This window comes from Ylistrum balloti, unplaced genomic scaffold (assembly GCF_031769215.1).
Source record: "Ylistrum balloti isolate Yb309-2 unplaced genomic scaffold, AGI_CSIRO_Ybal_v1 Utg371318, whole genome shotgun sequence".
In the NCBI taxonomy this organism is placed as follows: domain Eukaryota; kingdom Metazoa; phylum Mollusca; class Bivalvia; order Pectinida; family Pectinidae; genus Ylistrum; species Ylistrum balloti.
This window is the reverse complement of record NW_026782703.1, coordinates 459,101-481,031: the sequence shown is the minus strand read 5'-3', so window position 1 is coordinate 481,031 and position 21,931 is coordinate 459,101. Positions and strand designations below refer to the sequence as shown.

Sequence of the window (21,931 nt, the reverse complement as noted above, 5' to 3'; positions counted from 1 at the left end):
CATGAACACGGTCGATGAAATGCACATCTGACAGATAGATAAACACATATGTAATATAGGTCGCTTTGAGGGATAAGATTAAAATCAATGGCTTTGTTACAAGTTGATATTTGTGATATATCTTTCTTTCTCGAAAGAAAAGACAAAACTTTGTCAGAGTTTTTCGTGGATAATTTGATTGTTTCACAGTGTTCATACAGGAACGTTCTGCTTGCATCTCTTTATTCACACGCGATACTGGTGTGAAACCTAAAACAATATTCGTCAACTTCCGTGTTTCCCCGGAAGGTCACATGAACAGACGCCATTTTCAGTCCGACTGACTCCCAGATGGGTCCACCATTAACAATATAGTATCGTTTTTCATGTCACTATACAGATGTAGAGACACGCGAAGGTATGTATTTAATCACACACGTTCGTGAAATAGTTACCAAATACTGTCAATTCTATATCGAGAACAAAATGGCTGAAAACTGCAGTTTTTGTTTCTGTCAATATAGCAAGGCGCCTAGCTATCTATTCGCAATGTTTGTTTACATTTTCATAACTGCTTCGATTGTTTGTGAAATTGTTCGATTGAATAGAATTTCAAGTACTTCATTATGCCTGTTTAATAATCAGATAAATTGTTTCGTATGTTAGACGCACGTTTACTCACGCAGTCGTTTGGATAGTCGATAAGAAACGAAGATTGTATTATGCTCTTTGCGTAACGCTGTTTATGAAATATTAATATGATTATGAAAAAAGCAGAACATTTAATATGGATGCTTTACGGTTTTGAACCTTGTTATTACACAGTTTTTTGGGGTCAATAATGAGTCCTATTATTCCCAATTGAAATTATCTAATATTTAACAGTTTTAGCCAAATTCACAGAAGTTACAATTTACTTCTGAGAATGTTATGCCCAATTCACTAATCCCAAGATGAGAAAACTATGCCCTGATAAGAGTATATATTCCCATAAAGAGGTTATTTTGTGACAGAAATTTTGCCAAATCACAAACCCCACCCCAACCCCTCCCTTACCTCTCCTTCAGAAACTAAAATCTTGTCTATAAGTAATCTTGTATTTGGTGACAATACCACATCTTACATCATAAATATTTATATAAGTGTTTAGATACAGATATGACAGCACCCTCAGTCATGTCTTGCTATAAAGGCAGATTTGTGATTATTGATTGCAGTTGCATACTTCTAAAAAATGATGATAAATAAATTGTGGTACAATAATAATGCTTATGTTTAAGTTGTAAGAGAAAGATGTTACTCCTGATTGTATCATGGAAAGTTGAATAAAAATTTAGGAAATTTTTGATTCAATATAGGTACAAACAATATTTGAGTGGCCCAATAATTATTATTAGCAGTATGGTATACAGCACAGTACTAGTCTGGAAATATTTTACTATTTGAAAATATAGCATTATACATAATGGTGTAGAATATACATTTTTCGTCTTTGGATAATTTTTGAATTGTGTGTTACAGGTATGTCTCCCTTGATTGATATTTCCAGTAGAAGGCCAAGATGGCTTCACATCTTAGCTGTATGCCATGTATTGTCATTATTCAATATGTTTGTTAGCGGAGATGTTAAAGTGGTAAGTTTACACAATTTTTTTTTTAAATTTGTGTGATTCTGATTGGTTTGATAGTTGTATATGAATGAGGCTGCTAGATAAAGTAGATTTGTGAATAAGACTTTCTATGATGTGTCACACACGAATAAGGCCATTCTGAGTTATGATGATGATAAAGGCAAAGAAGAAGATAATGACAATGAGTGTTGTGTGAATAAGGCTTCAACTGATGCGTCTGGTGTGAATGAGATTTCCATATCTGAATAGTGTTATTCAGAGTTTCATGTGTGAATAAGAAGTTCGATGATGTGTCAAATGTGAATTAGGCTGTTTAAAGTGTCCTGTGTGAATAAGGCTTGTGATACTGTCTCATGTGAATAAGACCATTCAGAATATCAGATGTGAGTAAGACTTCCATATGTGAATAAGGCTGATCAGAGTGTCAGATGTGAGTAAGACTTCCATATGTGAATAAGGCTGATCAGAGTGTCATATGTGAATAAGGCTGATCAGAGTGTCATATGTGAATAAGGCATGCAATGATGTATCTTATGCAGTGTTTTCCAAACTATATCTGATCACCAAACATGTTTTATAAAATTATGTTTGGTCGGGTAAAATATGTAGTAACATCGGACTAAGAGTCCAGTAAGGCTTTGATTGTTTTTGAGCAGCATAAAAATTTTTTTTCATATCAAAACACATTGAAATATTCATTCTCAGTCACTGGAAGTCAATATTTATGGCAGATTGCTAGAGAAATGATCTTCTTAGATACCATTTTATTGGTTATTCTAGCCAGCCTGGGTCTGTTCATAGTGTTGTAAATGTATATCTGGTTTCCCAGTGTTTGAATTTTTCTAAGTTGAAGTATCATCAATCTAGGGTGTTATGAAGTAATACTTTAATTAAAATTCACACAAGGAAAGCAGGTTAACACCTGAACACCACAAAGAAAATTGTAAGAGAAGATTTAAGTTCAAGTGGTGGAGAGTTCTAACCGAGTCTGTATCGGTCAATGGCAACATTACAGTAATGAATGTAATGTAAGGATGTTCAGAGAATTTTGTGCGAATAAGATTTCAGATGTGTGAATGAGAGTGTCGTGTGATATTCTTATATACAGCATATTTCAAGACCACATGGACAGATTTAGTTCTTATAAACACCATGGCACCATCCGACATGATTAGATTTAGTGTGGGGTATATGTGAGATATGTTTGGATTTCAGGATGGGATACTGGAAGTGTAAAGGTATTTTCATGTAAAACAGGCTATAGAATCTTGTAAGAAATATAGGTATTAAAATAAATATAAATCTAGATACAACCAATAAAGTTATATATCTTGATTCAAAATATACCTGTAATATTTTTTTGTAAACATGTTAGGTTATTTGAATTCAAGCATAGCTTTAACCTGTTTATTTTAACTTGTATATAAGTGAGTGACGGTAATATAATGAAATCAGATGCATAAGTATCAAGTTGTTTTAGTATCAAGTAACTGATGGCTGAGTTTAGAAAAAGCTGGTAGGTTGGACATTTCAGAAAATATAAAAGCAGTCACATGGTTTAAAATACATGTCTTGTGTCTATAAGGAAAGTCTAAGGTTGATGACACACTGTCACATGAGTATATATTTTGCCTGTAAGGAATATCTTGTGTTGGTGACACAGCTTAAAATTGGTCTGATGACAGAAATAAGAGTTACGAGAAAACGTAAAATTCATGTACATGTGTAGGTGTTTGGTTTGTACAGGAATCAGATTAAGGCAAGAATCTTAGTGGATTTGCTGAAAAGGTGTTTCTGTTAAAGACAGGATTCAGATTATGAAAAGGAATCTTAAGCAGCATACAAGCGTTCTGTAAGAATAAATTGTTGATAGATGTTGAGTAAAGAAATATATCTAGTGAGGAAAACATGTCTATTACAAGTATTTCATCAGCAGGGATTTGGTTAAAACAGGTGTCAGATTTGGACGGATGTTTGGTCTGGGTAAGATGGAAGGCATGGTAGGACATTTATCTGGGTAAGGTGGAAGTCAGGTAAGGAGAGGTCTCTTAGTAAGATGGAAGACAGGTTAGGGTAGTTGTCTGGATAAGGTGGACACCAGGTTAGAACAGGTGTCTGTGTAAGATGACAGCCAGGTTACTACAGATGTCTGGTTAGATTATAAATCATGTTAGGACAGAATTAATGTTAGGATAAGTATCTGATTAGGAAAAGAGTTAGGTTGTGATATTTATTAGGCTAGGATATGTGTTTTCATTAGCTGACTGATTAGAACATGGATCATGTTTCTGTTATCTAAGAAAAGTTAATTGAAGCAGTAGTTCGTAAAGGAAAAGTGTGTGGTTGTATTTCTAATAGAAATGTGGTTAAGATATTTGAAACACTAGTTTGGTTAAGTATCTAGAAAAAAGACAGTTGACGTGAATGAAAGGCTGTAAAAGTGACAGAAGTTCATGTTGACACACCCTAGCACATGTACTGATAGTGTTGCTGACTGTGTTACGTTTTTAACATTGCATGCTGTCCTTTTTTCCTTGAAGTGGTGGGTTATTTTAAGATCACTTATATATCTATGTGTAGCTTTTATAGTTTCCTTTGTACAAAAGAAAAGACATTAAATGACTTGATTATGAATTATGAATATAAACTACAAAGATATCTACTTGAAGTTTTTTAGTAAAAAAAATTCTAAAAAAGAATTTTTGTTTTGTTTTTGTATTTTCTAGAATCAAGGAAATGAGTCAATATTATTCTACTTGGACAGAATGGCTACCTTTGGCCCGGAGCTAACAGAAATAGGCATTACAGTAAGTAATCTATATTGTTGTTTTTTTACATTAATTTTTTTCAGTATATTTAGACACCAGTACAATGGAAAAAATATCAGTTTAATTGTAGTTCTTTGGTATTTAATTATTATTATGTTTACTAAGTTTTGGTTATCAGACTAGGTGGTCCTTATTGTTATAACAATGAATTTATAAAGCATTCCCATTAACTATCTGTGGACACAGATAGAAGTACACATAACATTGACCAATTAGGAAGGCATTTTTCATAAGTAAACTGCACATTTTAATAATGCTGCATATAATTGGACAATTCTAATTCAAATTATGCTTGATATTGACTCCAAAATCTCAAGAAAAAAAACTTGTATGCAAATGAATTGATTTACATTCAGTTTCTCCTGATACATATACAACAGTAGGGATTGAGTTGGCTGATCTCTCTTGTAATTGCGATCATTTCAGTTATCTAGTCTATAGATCTCTTAAACCTGCTTCATACAGAGTGGTTATAGTATAAGTGGACCTCGTGAACTTTGGTAAATGCTATTTCAGTGAAAATTTTGTGTAGTCTATACATGTGTAGTCCTTAATAAGGACATACATGAATTAAACAGTTTATGATTAATGCAAATGGCACCTATTATATTATATTCCTTAACTAACATTAGTTTTGTGGATGTGATATCAACCATTAACCAGTAAAATGTAGGAGGGAATTACAGTATCTACATGTGCACTATCAGTCATCACTCCATTTATATACAATTATATGGCTAGATAAGTGACTCATTTCAAACTCCTCAGGAAATTCAGTGCAGTAATCATACATTCAAATTGAATTAATTAAATTTTGGTTTTAACAATCTCTAGCAGGTTCATGAATAAAATGTTATTTTGTAGAAAATTATAATCATTTGAGTAATTGTATTGACAATGGGTTATTTTGTTTAAAAAAAAGTAAGAAAGAAAATAATTTGATTATGTTATTACGAAAAATAATTTTACATGAATTTCCAATGAAAACTCCCTCAGGGAGAATGAGATGTGCAAACAGAAGAGTGACAAGCATGGATGTACAGCCTATGTTGGTGTCACCACAGCTTTACATCAAGTACATGTATTCTGTGAAGGTGACACAATGCTTAGGGCTGTGCACAGCCACTCAAACCTGTCTGGATAAAAACCTGATGTAATTATATAAGAACATGTCATAAAGATCAATCTCTTTCTGTTTGAAAGTAGCGTGACTACAGGTAAGAAATCTGTTTAAATTGTTTAAAATTCAAGCTTTTTATATTTTACCCTTATACAAAAAACATGATGATCTTCAGATATTCTGTGTTAGTTGTTAGAACTTTGAGAGGTACATACACAAATTAAGTCATATTTAAAAAGGGATAGATATATGCCCCTCCCTTACACACACATACAATAAAATAAAAAAAAAAATAACAATAAATCTGGTTTCACCCTTTAAAAGTTTAGGTTAGTCGGTGAAGGAATTATGATATAAGTTCTCCAGGTTATGAAAATAATGATCTTGACTTCAGCAGTGAAACCAGTGCAGTGTCGGCTTAAGATGTTAAGGGATTGTCTACATGGAGACAGATAATTTTACATCTAAGCTTGGTGAAATTTGAAGTTGTTGTAGTTTGAAAGAGTTACATATAATATTTACTGTATAATAAATGATATCAGACGAGATGGAGTATTTATACTTGGAATAGAGGAAACATATAAAGTGTGTCAGTGTGTTAAGCCTTGGGCAATGATATCACTACTTGTTAATGTTCTACAGACACAATCAGTCCTCTCAGAGCTTGTGCACACTTACACACATACACATATATCACACACATACACATATATCACACACACACATATATGGCAGGACTTGTTTACCCACTCCAAATGGAGGAGATAATTGATACCGTTTGTGTCAGCTGTCAAAAATGTGACGTATACTTGTGGTTTGGTTCATGTATATATTAATCTTCACCAGCTTAATTAAGCTGAGCCTCGACTCTTGCTCAAGTGAAAATGTCTTTTTACAGTATTTGGTACATGTGTGATAACAAAATGCCCCCTGTTGGCACTCATCCCACATAGGAGAAATAAAAATATATGTATATTATTTTGGTGTGTATGATAGTCTACCCTTACAATCCACAACATTATTGCTGAAATTCATCATTATGATAACTGTATATTGATATAAGAAGCCTATTTCATCACACTTCATATAAAAATAAATGTTAAGAAGTGCTGTTTTTTTAGCTCACCATCATCAGATGCTTAACTCACCATTACCATGGTCCGAGCATCCATCCGTCTGTCCATCCGTAAACAATTCTTGTTATTGCTGTTGATGGAGAAGAAGTATGAATCGTTTGTCAAATTTCATGTTAGGTTACCATTGGTCCCTAGTTGTGCCTGACTGGAAAAAACAAAATGGCTGAAAGGCAGCCATATTGGATTTTGAAAATGAAAGTTTAGTTTGTTATTACTATTTCTTAAAGCACTGAATGGATCTTTCTCAAATTCCATATGATAGTTCCCCTTGTTACTGAGTTGTGCATGTTTTTATTTTCATATTGATTTATAAAAGAGAAAGGCTGACAAACAGCCAACTTTGATTTTCACAAGGAAAGTAATGTATGAATCCTTAAATTTCATTTGTAGGTTTTCCTTGGTCATCAGTTTTGAAAAAAAGTTTATAATTACCATTTTATCAGAAGCACTGGATTGATCTTTGACAAATTTCATGTGAAGGTTCTCCTTGGTCCCTAGTTATGCAAGTTTGATTTTGGAACAGATTAGAAAAAAAAAATGGCTAAAAGGAAATTGGATTTTGATAATGAAAAATTTTGTTGTCGCTATTTTTTTGAAGCACTGGATGGATCTTTCTTAAATTTCATATCAAAGTTCCTCTGTTCTAGAGCTGTGTATGTTTGATTTTCAGACTGATAAATAAAAAAGGAATTTCATATGTAGGTTCCCCTTGCTCCCTGGTTGTGCTATTTTGGGACTTATCAGAAAAACAAAATATCATTTGACCATCTTGGATTTCCCCAAGTAAAGTTTGTTATCACTATTTCTTGAGATGTAAGGATGGATTTTTTCAAATTTCATATGTAGGTTTCCCTTTTTCTGCCTGTTTGATTTTGTGACTGATCAGAAAAACAAAATGGCCAAAGACAGCCATTTATCTATTTCTTAATTGGAGTTTTCAAATTTCATACTGTTGAGAGTATAATTATAGGAGGAAAAAGTTGAAGGGAAAAGATCCAACCGTTGGATAACATACAAAAGCAAGGGAATGATAGGCTGCAAGAGTTGAAATAATTGTATAATAGGTCTCTCGTGAAATATTAATGAATTTAAGAGTTTTAGCTATCAACAAGAGTAGGTAATGGCATGGATTGACAAGGAACATTTTTGTTTGCAGATATATATTCATGAAGTGATCAATCAGTCCCCAGTCCAGTACTTACAGAATTTTCATAGAATTTTTGGAAATTTTTCTGTTGTGGGACCCATTGTTTTTTGCAATAAAGTTATAGGAAACTTGTAAAAATAAACTATAAATTACAGACTCTTCATAGAGATTTTTATAATTCCTAGTAACCAAAATTTAATGTTGTTCTTGACTTAACTAATAATACATGACTGATTGACAGATTTAATGAGTAAAATACATTGCTGTTTAGGTGCCATTCCAGTTCATTGTATAAAGATATTTTCTATGTACTGTGTTCCAGGGTTATTTGATGGCTGTAGGCCCTGAAGTGAACAAGTCTTCCTGTACAGACTTCAAGCCACGCATTCCAAACAATGATACCTCCAGAGTCTGGATTGCTCTCATCAGAAGAAATGGCTGTAAATTTGATGAAATGGTGAGTAAACTTTTTCTCAGATTGGTATGATTTTAGGTAAAAGACTCTAGAAAGTTAAATAAATTACAGATGCAAAACTGCTTGGGTCAGAGGTGATTCATTGTCTGAGGTTACAGGTCCAACTGCTGGGGTCAGAGGTGATTCATTGTCAGAGGTTACAGGTCCAACTGCTGGGGTCAGAGGTGATTCATTGTCTGAGGTTACAGGTCCAACTGCTGGGGTCAGAGGTGATTCATTGTCAGAGGTTACAGGTCCAACTGCTGGGGTCAGAGGTGATTCATTGTCTGAGGTTACAGGTTCAACTGCTGGGGTCAGAGGTGATTCATTGTCTGAGGTTACAGGTCCAACTGCTGGGGTCAGAGTTGATTCATTTTCTGAAAGGTAGTTGATTTCATTCAGAGATCATTCTGGAATTACAAAATAGGATGATGAGCAATGTCTGGTAACTGTATCATTGACAAAAAGAAAAAACCCATACTGTTTTTTTTGGTGAACATTTTACATGGATTGATGTCATTTGACAGCAACATTATTTTGTTAAATTCATTTGACAAATTCTTATGGGGCATGAATTCCAAAAAGGGTTCACATTGTTCTTTTCAAAAATTATATAATAATGACACATTCTATTTTATTTAAATTTTCTTTCTTTTCCAGGTGCTAAATGCTCAGAAACTGGGCTACCAGGGAGTGATTGTCCAAAACCGTTTCAAAGATGAAAGTCTTGTTGCTATGGGAGGAGATTCTCGTAAGTGGAGAGTGATACTTACAAGTCTGAAAGTTTTAATGGATCCAGTCAGTTTTACTAAATCACAGTAAAATCTCAACCGTTAAATGTGTCTTTTTCTGTTCTAGATATGTTTGATGTGAATATTCCATCAGTGTTTGTGGGCTGGACAAGTGGATACGAGATCAGCAAGCATTATTGCTACCAGTGCTCATTCTCAAAGTAAGGCATGGTTAATGGGAAAGTGACGTATCTTATAGTTCAGAAAAATCTTGTTTATAGATTAATATAGTTGTGAAAATATAAGGATAATTTACAGTTTTACTGCTGTAAATCATTAATCTTGACTTTATTGATTCACTGATTGTTGACTCAGAACATGAAGTAATCAAGATAAGGGTCTGAAGTAATTCACTTTCCAAGATATAGGTTCAGCATAAAGATCTAATTAATGGCAAGAAGATAGAGTTATCAGGGTTAAGGGTTCAATAAAACAGTTGTAGGCCAGGAGATGGAGTTTTCAGGGTTAAGGGTTCAATAAAACAGTTGTAGGGCAGGAGATAGAGTTATCAGAGTTAGGGGTTTAATAAAACAGTTGTAGGACAGGAGATAGAGTTATCAGGGTTAAGGGTTCAATAAAACAGTTGTAGGACAGGAGATAGAGTTATCAGGGTTAGGGGTTTAATAAAACAGTTGTATTCCAGGAGATAGAGTTATCAGGGTTAGGGGTTTAATAAAACAGTTGTATTCCAGGAGATAGAGTTATCAGGGTTAAGGGTTTAATAAAACAGTTGTAGGGCAGGAGATAGAGTTATCAGGTTTAAGGGTTCAATAAAACAGTTGTAGGGCAGGAGATAGAGTTATCAGAGTTAGGGGTTTAATAAAACAGTTGTATTCCAGGAGATAGAGTTATCAGAGTTAGGGGTTTAAGAAAACAGTTGTATTCCAGGAGATAGAGTTATCAGAGTTAGGGGTTTAATAAAACAGTTGTAGGGCAGGAGATAGAGTTATCAGAGTTAGGGGTTTAATAAAACAGTTGTAGGCCAGGAGATAGAGTTATCAGAGTTAGGGGTTTAATAAAACAGTTGTAGGCCAGGAGAAAGAGTTATCAGGGTTAAGGGTTTAATGAAACAGTTGTATTCCAGGAGATAGAGTTATCAGGGTTAAGGGTTTAATGAAACAGTTGTATTCCAGGAGATAGAGTTATCAGGGTTAAGGGTTTAATAAAACAGTTGTATTCCAGGAGATAGAGTTATCAGGGTTAAGGGTTTAATAAAACAGTTGTAGGACAGGAGATGGAGTTATCAGGGTTAAGGGTTCAATAAAACAGTTGTATTCCAGGAGATGGAGTTATCAGGGTTAAGGGTTCAATAAAACAGTTGTAGGACAGGAGATGGAGTTATCAGGGTTAAGGGTTCAATAAAACAGTTGTAGGGCAGGAGATAGAGTTATCAGGGTTAAGGGTTTAATAAAACAGTTGTAGGGCAGGAGATGGAGTTATCAGGGTTAGGGGTTTAATAAAACAGTTGTAGGCCAGGAGATGGAGTTATCAGGGTTAAGGGTTTAATAAAACAGTTGTATTCCAGGAGATAGAGTTATCAGGGTTAGGGGTTTAATAAAACAGTTGTAGGCCAGGAGATGGAGTTATCAGGGTTAGGGGTTTAATAAAACAGTTGTAGGCCAGGAGATGGAGTTATCAGAGTTAGGGGTTTAATAAAACAGTTGTAGACCAGGAGATGGAGTTATCAGGGTTAAGGGTTTAATAAAACAGTTGTATTCCAGGAGATAGAGTTATCAGGGTTAAGGGTTTAATAAAACAGTTGTAGGCCAGGAGATGGAGTTATCAGGGTTAGGGGTTTAATAAAACAGTTGTAGGACAGGAGATAGAGTTATCAGGGTTAAGGGTTTAATAAAACAGTTGTAGGCCAGGAGATAGAGTTATCAGGGTTAAGGGTTTAATAAAACAGTTGTAGGACAGGAGATAGAGTTATCAGGGTTAGGGGTTTAATAAAACAGTTGTAGGACAGGAGATAGAGTTATCAGAGTTAGGGGTTTAATAAAACAGTTGTAGGCCAGGAGATAGAGTTATCAGAGTTAGGGGTTTAAGAAAACAGTTGTATTCCAGGAGATAGAGTTATCAGAGTTAGGGGTTTAATAAAACAGTTGTAGGGCAGGAGATAGAGTTATCAGAGTTAGGGGTTTAATAAAACAGTTGTAGGCCAGGAGATAGAGTTATCAGAGTTAGGGGTTTAATAAAACAGTTGTAGGCCAGGAGAAAGAGTTATCAGGGTTAAGGGTTTAATGAAACAGTTGTATTCCAGGAGATAGAGTTATCAGGGTTAGGGGTTTAATGAAACAGTTGTATTCCAGGAGATAGAGTTATCAGGGTTAAGGGTTTAATAAAACAGTTGTATTCCAGGAGATAGAGTTATCAGGGTTAAGGGTTTAATAAAACAGTTGTAGGACAGGAGATGGAGTTATCAGGGTTAAGGGTTCAATAAAACAGTTGTATTCCAGGAGATGGAGTTATCAGGGTTAAGGGTTCAATAAAACAGTTGTAGGACAGGAGATGGAGTTATCAGGGTTAAGGGTTCAATAAAACAGTTGTAGGGCAGGAGATAGAGTTATCAGGGTTAAGGGTTTAATAAAACAGTTGTAGGGCAGGAGATGGAGTTATCAGGGTTAGGGGTTTAATAAAACAGTTGTATTCCAGGAGATAGAGTTATCAGGGTTAGGGGTTTAATAAAACAGTTGTAGGCCAGGAGATGGAGTTATCAGGGTTAGGGGTTTAATAAAACAGTTGTAGGCCAGGAGATGGAGTTATCAGGGTTAAGGGTTTAATAAAACAGTTGTATTCCAGGAGATAGAGTTATCAGGGTTAGGGGTTTAATAAAACAGTTGTAGGCCAGGAGATGGAGTTATCAGGGTTAGGGGTTTGATAAAACAGTTGTAGGCCAGGAGATGGAGTTATCAGAGTTAGGGGTTTAATAAAACAGTTGTAGACCAGGAGATGGAGTTATCAGGGTTAAGGGTTTAATAAAACAGTTGTATTCCAGGAGATAGAGTTATCAGGGTTAAGGGTTTAATAAAACAGTTGTAGGCCAGGAGATGGAGTTATCAGGGTTAGGGGTTTAATAAAACAGTTGTAGGACAGGAGATAGAGTTATCAGGGTTAAGGGTTTAATAAAACAGTTGTAGGCCAGGAGATAGAGTTATCAGGGTTAAGGGTTTAATAAAACAGTTGTAGGACAGGAGATAGAGTTATCAGGGTTAAGGGTTCAATAAAACAGTTGTAGGCCAGGAGATGGAGTTATCAGGGTTAAGGGTTCAATAAAACAGTTGTAGGCCAGGAGATGGAGTTTTCAGGGTTAAGGGTTCAATAAAACAGTTGTAGGCCAGGAGATGGAGTTTTCAGGGTTAAGGGTTCAATAAAACAGTTGTAGGGCAGGAGATGGAGTTATCAGGGTTAAGGGTTTAATAAAACAGTTGTAGGCCAGGAGATAGAGTTATCAGGGTTAGGGGTTTAATAAAACAGTTGTAGGCCAGGAGATAGAGTTATCAGGGTTAGGGGTTTAATAAAACAGTTGTAGGCCAGGAGATGGAGTTTTCAGTGTTAGGGGTTTAATAAAACAGTTGTAGGCCAGGAGATGGAGTTTTCAGTGTTAGGGGTTTAATAAAACAGTTGTAGGTCAGGAGATAGGTTAACTCTGATGTACTTTTATTTCTTTCCTTTTAGTTACACAATCACCATCAACAACAATTTACCACAAGACTTCAAGTCATACATCTTGTGGCCTTTTGCCATCGTAGTGGGCACATGCTTTATTCTCATGCTCTCCTTTATGGTAAGTAACAGTAGTTCTAGAGATCAGAACTTCTTTAGATATCTACAGTTTGATTACTGCGTCTTAAATTATTTGCTGTTAATTTTGTAAATTTCTGGAACCTTGTCATATCAAACAGTGTTTCATCCCTCTTTTATGAGAGTATGGGATAAAAAGTGCTATAAAGATATGAGAAAATTCTTTAGTCAGCATGTCTAGTTACCAGGTAAAATCATGAGAGACCTGTAACTTATTGGATAGAAGTTTGTATACCACAACCACTTAGAAGGCAGTATCAGAAAATCTCACATATCACTGGTTTGTGATAAAAGAGCTTCTACACAAAATAAATTACCAGCCTGAAGAAAATGTTACATGGTCGGAAAAATCAAGTTTTGCAAAATTGGAGTTAAGATTTCCTTGGTTACTCTGTAATCTGGAGTTCTGTTGCCAGAAAAAGGAGATTAATGTGAATGAGTTAAACAATACAGTGAACAAGGCCTCAAGACATGATAGAAATCACTGAATCATTGCTAATTAACTTGTATTTATGTCTTTATCTTTGATGTGAGTGACCACATTGATGAATTGTTGCAACATCAACATCCCTGTACAAAAATTAGTCATACACACAATCTCATGGTTCAAATTGTAAGTGAACAGTAATAGATTGGGTCTAAACTATCACTAGACAGAAATTATTTTTTCTATTGAAAAAATTAAGTGTTGAATTACCTGCCTGAATTTAAACTTATGCAGATCTTCATGTAATTTACCATTACATGTTTCCAAAAATCAGTTCTCAAAGGATTGAAGTTTTCAATACCGATGACATTTCAGGGTTATTATTCAATCTTACTGGATTCTGTTCCTTTCATATAATGACAACATAATTCTCCAATTATTTCAGATATTTAAGTGGTGTAGAGACATCAGCAAAAGAAAGAAGTCAAGGCTTTCAACAAAAGTGCTGAAGAAAATACCAACAAAGAAGTTTAAGAAAGGTTTGAGAGCATAATCAAATATGTCTTCTGGCTAATAGTAAGGTCTGATATTACCATAGTTTAAAAGAAGTGTCTTTGTGATGCAGATGACAAATTTGTAAAGCATCTGTGTAACACAGATGATAAGTTGATAAGTGTTTGTGTGACCTGGAAAATTCCTCTATTACAGGTGATGACTATGATGTATGTGCTATTTGTCTTGATGACTATGAGGAGGGAGACAAACTTAGAATCCTGCCCTGTTCTCATGGTAAGTGATCTCGTTTTCAATTAAAGGACAGGCTCTGTTTACTTTCAACATGAACAATGATATTATCATTGAAAATGATGCATTTTGATGGCCCTTCCAAAATCAGAATACCTCTAATGCTTGTTATGTGTAATGTTCACTCTCTATTAAAAAGTCAGCAAATTTTACTGTTCCATGTTTAAGTATGGTAATAGTATTTGTCAGTGTTAGATTTCATTCTGGAACACCTGGTCTTACTTTCCTCATACTTTTTAAGGTCTCTGTGTAAAGCTTTTGTTTAGGGATGTCCATGAATCTTTAAAGCAAAATGATATTTGAATATTTGTTTTCATGATTGTTGAATATGAACATTTGGGAGGTAAGCTAAGATTCATCTGTTCTTTGTAGACAAAAATAGTTTTTATTCTGTATTGAGTTTTGTTAGTTAGAACATCAAAGTATTATTAGTGTTCAAGCTTTATACCTATACTATTCAACATGACACCAATCCCTATCACTTTTGGGCCTTAAGTCACCACTATCCAGGTAAGTTTAGCACCTTGTGTATATGAAACACAAAAGCCATACAGTGCCTGTAATATTGTGGATGACGTACTTTGTGAATAGTCATGACCATGTTGACATGTTATGAGAGAAATTCTTGCCGATTTCAATAAAAGAAATGTTAATATTTTAATAAAAGTTTTTGTTCACATTTATTTTAATGTCACATTGTTCGAGGCATTATCACACAGGATACCATTGTATCAGAATTAGATTCAACCTTGACACTAGTTTGTACAAAGAAGTAAATATGCACTACAGTCAAACATTTTATGTTATGAAGAACTATGATAATTATTCTATTGAAAAAGTTATCTTTAGGTTTTGATATTAATGCTGTTTTCTGAGTTTTGAAATATGAGAGAATATATTTGTGTCTTGAAATCTTATCGATTTCAGTGACACATTTTCACACTTTTAAAACTGAGTTCCAATCGAGACAATCTCACCCGGAAATTGATCTTAATTTTTACAACTACCGTCTTCAGTTAAGCTCAATAGTGTTACATTCTTTTGTTCATATTTTGTTTCCGTACCATCGACTGTGAATGAAAGTTTTGTTATTTTTCTACAGCATATCACTGTGTGTGTATCGATCCATGGCTGACAAAAAACAAGAAAACTTGCCCAGTGTGTAAGCGTAAAGTCATTCCAGGAAGTAACCCAGACTCGGATTCAGATTCCGATGAGGATAATGGAAACCAGTCTACATCAGAGAGAGCTCCCTTGCTCGGAAACAACAACAACACCAGACCAGCCAGAAGGTCTACATTTGATAATTCAGGTATACGATATATAGAGAATACATGATCAGTGTCTTGAAAAATATTTTAACAATGGTGAAGAAATATAAAAGTGGTGAGCCTTTTGCGAAACTTAAACAGTTTGTTAGGGTAATTCAATCTTTATTTACCTGACATTGACATTACACTGAATTGTGCCTGATGACCACATTAAAATGATTGCCCTGCATGGAAATATAGTTTCTTAATTCTGTGGATATTAAAAGCAATTAAATGAATTTTTGTAAATCAGCTTGATTTTATGGTCCCTGAATTGTTGCCACTTTGTCCATACGTCTGTCCATCTTATTTTTTTTCCAGAGCATTACACAACAACTAAAAGAAATATCAACATAAAACTTTGTAGGTAGATAGATCTCAACAAGAAGTACAGTGAACCAGAACCGTCACTCTCTTTTGAATAATTTAGGAGTTATTGCCCTTTGTTATTTTAAAATTTTGTCATGAGCATTATACTAAAACTACATGAGGTGTCAACATGAAACTTCTTTGGTAGTTATTGCGCTTTGTTATTTTTCATATTTAAATTTTGTCCCATTCAAGTCTCTGACAGCCCTTATTTACAACAAATTACATCAGTTATTTAAAACAATTGTTTTTATGTTTATGAAATGAAATATCCAGAAAAAAAATCTGTTGAATCAATGCACATGCTAAAATACAGCTGAAAAAACATCACTGCCGAATACTGCAAATATGTATATTAATATTTGTATATTCCGACACAGGCATTGCCAGTTTTAGGATAAAAGTAAAAACTTTTTTGGGGGCAAAGTAAATGACTCTTACAAGTTACGAGTCATATTTATGTATATTTTATATCGTATTTCATCCTGGTTTGTGTGTAAATTAGCTGTGGCTGATAACACTATGCCATTGACTAGCGTGCAATATAGAGCATCTTCTACAGCTTTCCACTTGAAAAAAGTGTTTTTCAAGCAAAGTACAAAATTATTCCATACTTAACACTTAATACTTAACACTTTCAGTTTACTGTCGTCTCCGGTGCTACATCATAAAATTATCTTAATCGTATCATAAAAATTTGATGTAGAACAAAAATTATATTTGTATCCCTCTTCATCACTATAAGTATATTAAACTCTGTGTTGTAATATTAGGAGATGTTGTTGAGGTTTGAAGTTTGTGATATTTACAGGGCTACCAGAGACAATGCGACCACTGCTGAGGACTGTAAATGAGATGAATCCAGATTCTAGTGATAGTGATTCCGACTCGGAGGATGAGCAGCAGCCCATAACTCACACGCAGGAAAATGTTGTCAACAGAGCTGTTGTTAATCGTGGTTACTTCAAGTCAAGTGATGAGGACAGTGACGAAGATATACAAACCCAACAGTCAGGAGTCGAGGAAAGTAGACAAGGAATTATTGCTAATGTTTCCATAGTGAACGTGGACCAAACTGAAGAATCCAGAAATGTAAATCATGTGGTTTGATTTTTTACGAGCATTTGTAGTTGTTTCCAGACCTGGATTCCTGGTGTTTTGAAGACTGATGTCCAGACCTGGATTCCTGGTGTTTTGAAAACAGATGAATAGAATTATGTGCAGGATATGTATTCCCAGCTCCAACACCCTCAAGACTTTTTTGTATTTGGCTGTGAATGAAACTGTTGAGTTAGACATATGAATCTTCAAAATACATACCCTGGTAGTTTTGACTCCTGATGGTTTTCTCTAAACAATTAGAAAATGTCATAAAAAGGGTTGAAGGCTCAGAGTCTTAATTTGATGATATATGAGTTGACCATTTTGGAAACTTACAAACAGACAGCTATGTCCTCTTTGATCGAAGATAAAAGAAATTGCATTACAAGATAGTTTCTCTGTCAAATTTTAATGTCTCGATCCCAGTGGTTATCTGTCAAACTTTAATGTCTCTATCCGCATGGTTCAACTTACCACCTTAAGTCAATTGGTTCAACTGGAAGCCTTCAATTTTTCCTTGCTTAGTAAGGGGCTGCATACATGATGTAGATCAAATAGTCAAACTCTTGGATTTCATTGATGTTTTTATGGTAATATGTATAATTCTTTCATGTTAAACTATGTACAATGTAACATTTTAAAATTGAAAACTGAAAAGGTCCTCCTTAATGGGGATTAATTAGTGCTAACAAGACAGTGCTAACATATTGTCAAAAAATACAAATATTTTATTGTAAAGCATCACAGGTGGTGTTAGTACAATGACCAGACTCCAGCATATTTGAAGGTTACAGCACAAATCAAATGTCCTTGGGAAAGAAATGTTTGTAGGAGGCTGACTGATCTACCTTTTCAGACTGGTACAGTTCTGTATTGAGCATATGATGTTGTAAAATAGTAGATGACTCCTGTTAAAGTCTCATATTCCCATCTGACATAAAAATGTTGCCTGCAAAAGATCAAACTTAAAAGTTTTAGAGCAGTTATGTATTAATGCTGTGAGATTTATCACCTATGCTATTTGGAGAGAGAAATTCATCTCACTAGTCAACATGGTCAGCGTGGTAATATCACAGATAGAAAAGTGGTTCTTGTAAATAGAGGATTAGAATTGATTGTCACGACATCTGTGTTTTATTACTGTGACCTATAAGTTTAATTCAGGAGATTAAATTATATACAAATGTTAGTGTAGCTATTTGTGTGGATATGATCTTGTTGGCTTACTTGGATAACCTCCCTTTGTATTTGAAATAGTGTTGATAAATCAAATGTGATGTATTACAAATACCAGACCAAATATTTTAAACAGCAAAATTATACTGTTTGTATCATTTTTGTTTCATTTTTCAATCTTGCAAGGCAAAACAAATTCTGTGGGTTCTTTACTTTTTCTTTACTATTTATTTCGTCTTCCATTTTATGAAATGAACGTGTCAAGTCCTTTATCTAGCATTACTTGAATTTTGAAAGGTTTTATTGGCGATCAAAAATATTTTTTAAAATTGTTGATAGATAGCTTAAGATGTGTATGTTAACATTGATGTGAAATTAAATACTTGTGTTTGTAACATTTGAAGAAGCTTCTTTTGAATGATCATTGTGTTCTGGTCAGTTTTATGAGAAGAATTCTTTTTTGACACCATGATAATCTCTTATTAGGTATAAAACATAAATTCCTGTAAAATTACCATTAGGTACCCTAAAATTTATTCCAGTTTGATTCAGATATGATTGAAAAATTGATTACCACATTACATGTACATGTTATGTACAATCCACATATTTCATTTTGATAATTGAAACCAATTGTTAATTGTGCTGTAATCGACAATACTGTGATCTTGAAAGTTCAGTGGAATTTTCCTCACCTTAATTGTTTTTGATGTCTCTGAGGCAGTGATGTATATTACTGGCAGGCACACAAAGACGTTTCTGTGGTTTTAACTGAAATTCAACTGAACTTATTGGATTTAATTGTCACTGTATAAATACAAGCATCTGTTATAGATTCTGCTCCATCTTGAAAGTAAATTACAGTTTTCAATAGCTTAATACAAACACACACCCACAAATAAATAAACTTATAAGGGTTGTCCCTAAAAATAAAATTGAGATTTTTTTTCAAAGATTTTAGTTGGTCGTAATGTATAGATATAACATGAAGTCTTGTCCTGTGGGAAAGGGGTAGCTTTAGACATGATGTTCAAATCAATCTTTTCAGTTAGAGAAAAGGTTGGTGAATATACTTGTACAAGAAGTTTGCCTTAACTGGACTTGATGCTAACCACTATTTCTAGGGTTTCATTTTCTACAGGTTAGATTTGGTGTCAGGTATGTTGTCATGTTTTCCTCCAGAGAACAGATTTATATCTTCTCTCAGGATTTGTTGTATACACATATTTGTTTTAAATCTGCTTTGAGCATGCTGCAGTCCAAGTCGATATATTTGGTATTTGACAAGGAACTAACATGTACATTGTATAACAAAAGTGTTCCCATTGTTACTATGGGATAAATGATGATAAATTATTGTAAAGGTTAAAGTTACTATGATAATGAAAATTTTTGTATGCTCCTTCATATAAATACAGGTATATGTGTTCAATGTATGTCAAATTGTATATTGTAACTTAAATACAAACTTAATTTAAATATTGACATTTTTTATCGTGTTATTTAATTTCTATGCTTAATATAAATTAATGATATTTTTCTGTAATTTGATGTATTTTAAGCTCCTGGTGATAGTGGACTATTCACAATGTACCTTGTCTGTCCTTAAACAATTCTTGTTATGGTTATTGCCGGTGAAGCAGAGGATGGATAGTTCTCACACTTCATAGGAAGGTTTACGATAGTCTCTAGTTGCAGTTTTCATATTAATTAAAAGCAAAAATAGGAGAGATAAGAAATGAAGGAGAAATATCCCGCTTTTAAAGAACAGATGAAGGAGAAATATCCTGCTTTTAAAGAACAAATGAAAAGTAAACAAAAGTGGGTGCCAGTATCCCCCATATATATTTTGTTCGTTTATTGTCTTTCCATTAAAGTTATTTATTGAACTTAATCGACCCTGGTACTGTATCTTACCCATTTTGATTCCATGTTGAAGAAATATGTCCACCTTTTTGTCGACAATTAAGAGTGGATAAGGTCTTATTCAACATACATTTTTTGGGACAGAATATGTAATTCTTGTTTAGAAATTTCCGCAAGAAATAAATCTATATCAGTACGTTTCACAGGGTCTGAAATTACTGATTATTCTGTCACTCTCTGGGGAAAAATTACCAGATTTGAGCTTTTACAAAAATTGAGCACAGTGTGAAATGAAGGTAAGCATGGTGTGAAATTAAGGTATTTGTAGTTGAGCTCATTTGTGATTCTTCCCTTTTCTGTTTCTAAGTATAAAAGGCTGTCTCAAGGATTTGATTATCTACACATACTATATAGCTTTTTATGGTTGCCTGTATCTTCAATTTGATCAAAAACTTATTAGCGATTGCTGATTGGAATTTTTCAATAAATGCAAATTAATGTACAGTGTATATTAGATTTTTATTATATAAAGGCTGTGTTGGGCGTATTGTAATAGGCTTCAACATTTACCCGAGGTCCCAGATGTAGATAGAGCTGTTCTATCAGTAAATAAGAATTATGGGTTATTAACCAAGACTTAAAGGTGAAGTCAATCTATCTTTGTTTTATTGCATCAGCAGTGAATCTGAAAAAATGTTATTGTAATGAAATGTTTAATGGACAAGAAAATGGGGGACTCCAAATAAAGTGCTTGTTATTTCAGTCCAAAATGAAACATGTCCAATGTTTCAAATATTTTGGTGTAGAAATTTGAAATAGGTAATTTTCTATTTCACTTTAGAATAGAGCACTACAATACTGATAATAATTAAGAGTAAAAAAGTTAAGGTTTTAAATCACTCATTAAAAAATGTACATGGATCTCATTCCCCATGAACATTATTGTCTTTCAATTACAAATTAAAATTTCATAAATTATTCAAATAAACCTCATGAAATTAAGGGAAAAATGTCTATGATTGTTACATGTTTTCACATTATGAAAAGTACTTGGGTAACTGGTCATCAATATCTGATAGAATAAGTGGATAGTTTTCATATGACTTAGAATACATTACAAGCTGATATATTTTACACAATTTTTCATGCAAATATAAAGCAAATAAATTTTATATACCCAAATATATTGTGTGTTTTCTGTTACCTCACCATTATCAACAGATGATGGAATATAAAATTGTTGACATTTTAAATAGCCCATTGTTTAACGTTATTTTATCAGTACTGATAGGAACAAACAAAAACAAAACAAGAGGCCCATGGGCCTTAACAGTCATCAGACATAAAATACAAGATTTCAAATTTTGAAGTTGAGAAGAAGTCGAAAATGTGTTTTCAAGATGGCGGCCATGTTGGATTTTGGACCAACCTGAAATTAACAAACTTTGGTCAGGATCATGTCACAATCATTTCAGGTAAGTTTCAGCTCAATGAGACATGTAGAACTTGGGAAGAAGTTGAAAATGTTTATGACAGACGAGGCCGGACAAAAGGCGATCGCAATAGGTCATCAGACCCTTTCGGTCAGATGACCTAAAAAACTGGCTGACAAGTGGCCATATTGATTTTAGAGTAAAAGTTTTGTCATCTCTGTTTTCACCATCTCATGGTGGTTTTACTTTTGTTGAATTAATCCACAATACAATAAACAGAATAAAAGGGTGGTCAGGTGGCAGAGTGGCAACATTTCGCTTAGACATGCACGGTTTCCAGAATGTATGTGAAAAGATATGGGGTCACCTGCCCAACCATATAAGTGCTCCTCTGTACTCCTGGTTCTTCCCACATTAAAACTCCTCACATGACTCCAATATGCCAACAAGAGTGACTAATGTGGAAAACTGATTTCACTAGTGTTGTGAAATAAATAATTTTAATAACAAGAGGCCTCAATGGTCAACTGAGTCACAATGCTTCTTCTAACATGTCAT

General features: G+C 34.0%; 1 protein-coding gene across 1 annotated transcript; it reads left to right on the top strand.

The window, feature by feature from the left end:
• Nucleotides 1-314: 314 nt before the first annotated feature.
• On the top strand, nucleotides 315-21,122 carry LOC132561981 (E3 ubiquitin-protein ligase RNF13-like). The gene is made up of 11 exons (XM_060226707.1): nucleotides 315-397; nucleotides 1,501-1,613; nucleotides 4,337-4,417; nucleotides 8,164-8,298; nucleotides 8,956-9,046; nucleotides 9,154-9,247; nucleotides 12,762-12,870; nucleotides 13,760-13,853; nucleotides 14,023-14,103; nucleotides 15,221-15,430; nucleotides 16,609-21,122. Exons 2-11 carry the CDS (start codon nucleotides 1,503-1,505, stop codon nucleotides 16,905-16,907), a joined length of 1,305 nt encoding a protein of 434 aa, XP_060082690.1. The 5' UTR covers nucleotides 315-397; nucleotides 1,501-1,502; the 3' UTR covers nucleotides 16,908-21,122.
• The last annotated feature ends 809 nt before the right edge of the window (nucleotides 21,123-21,931 follow it).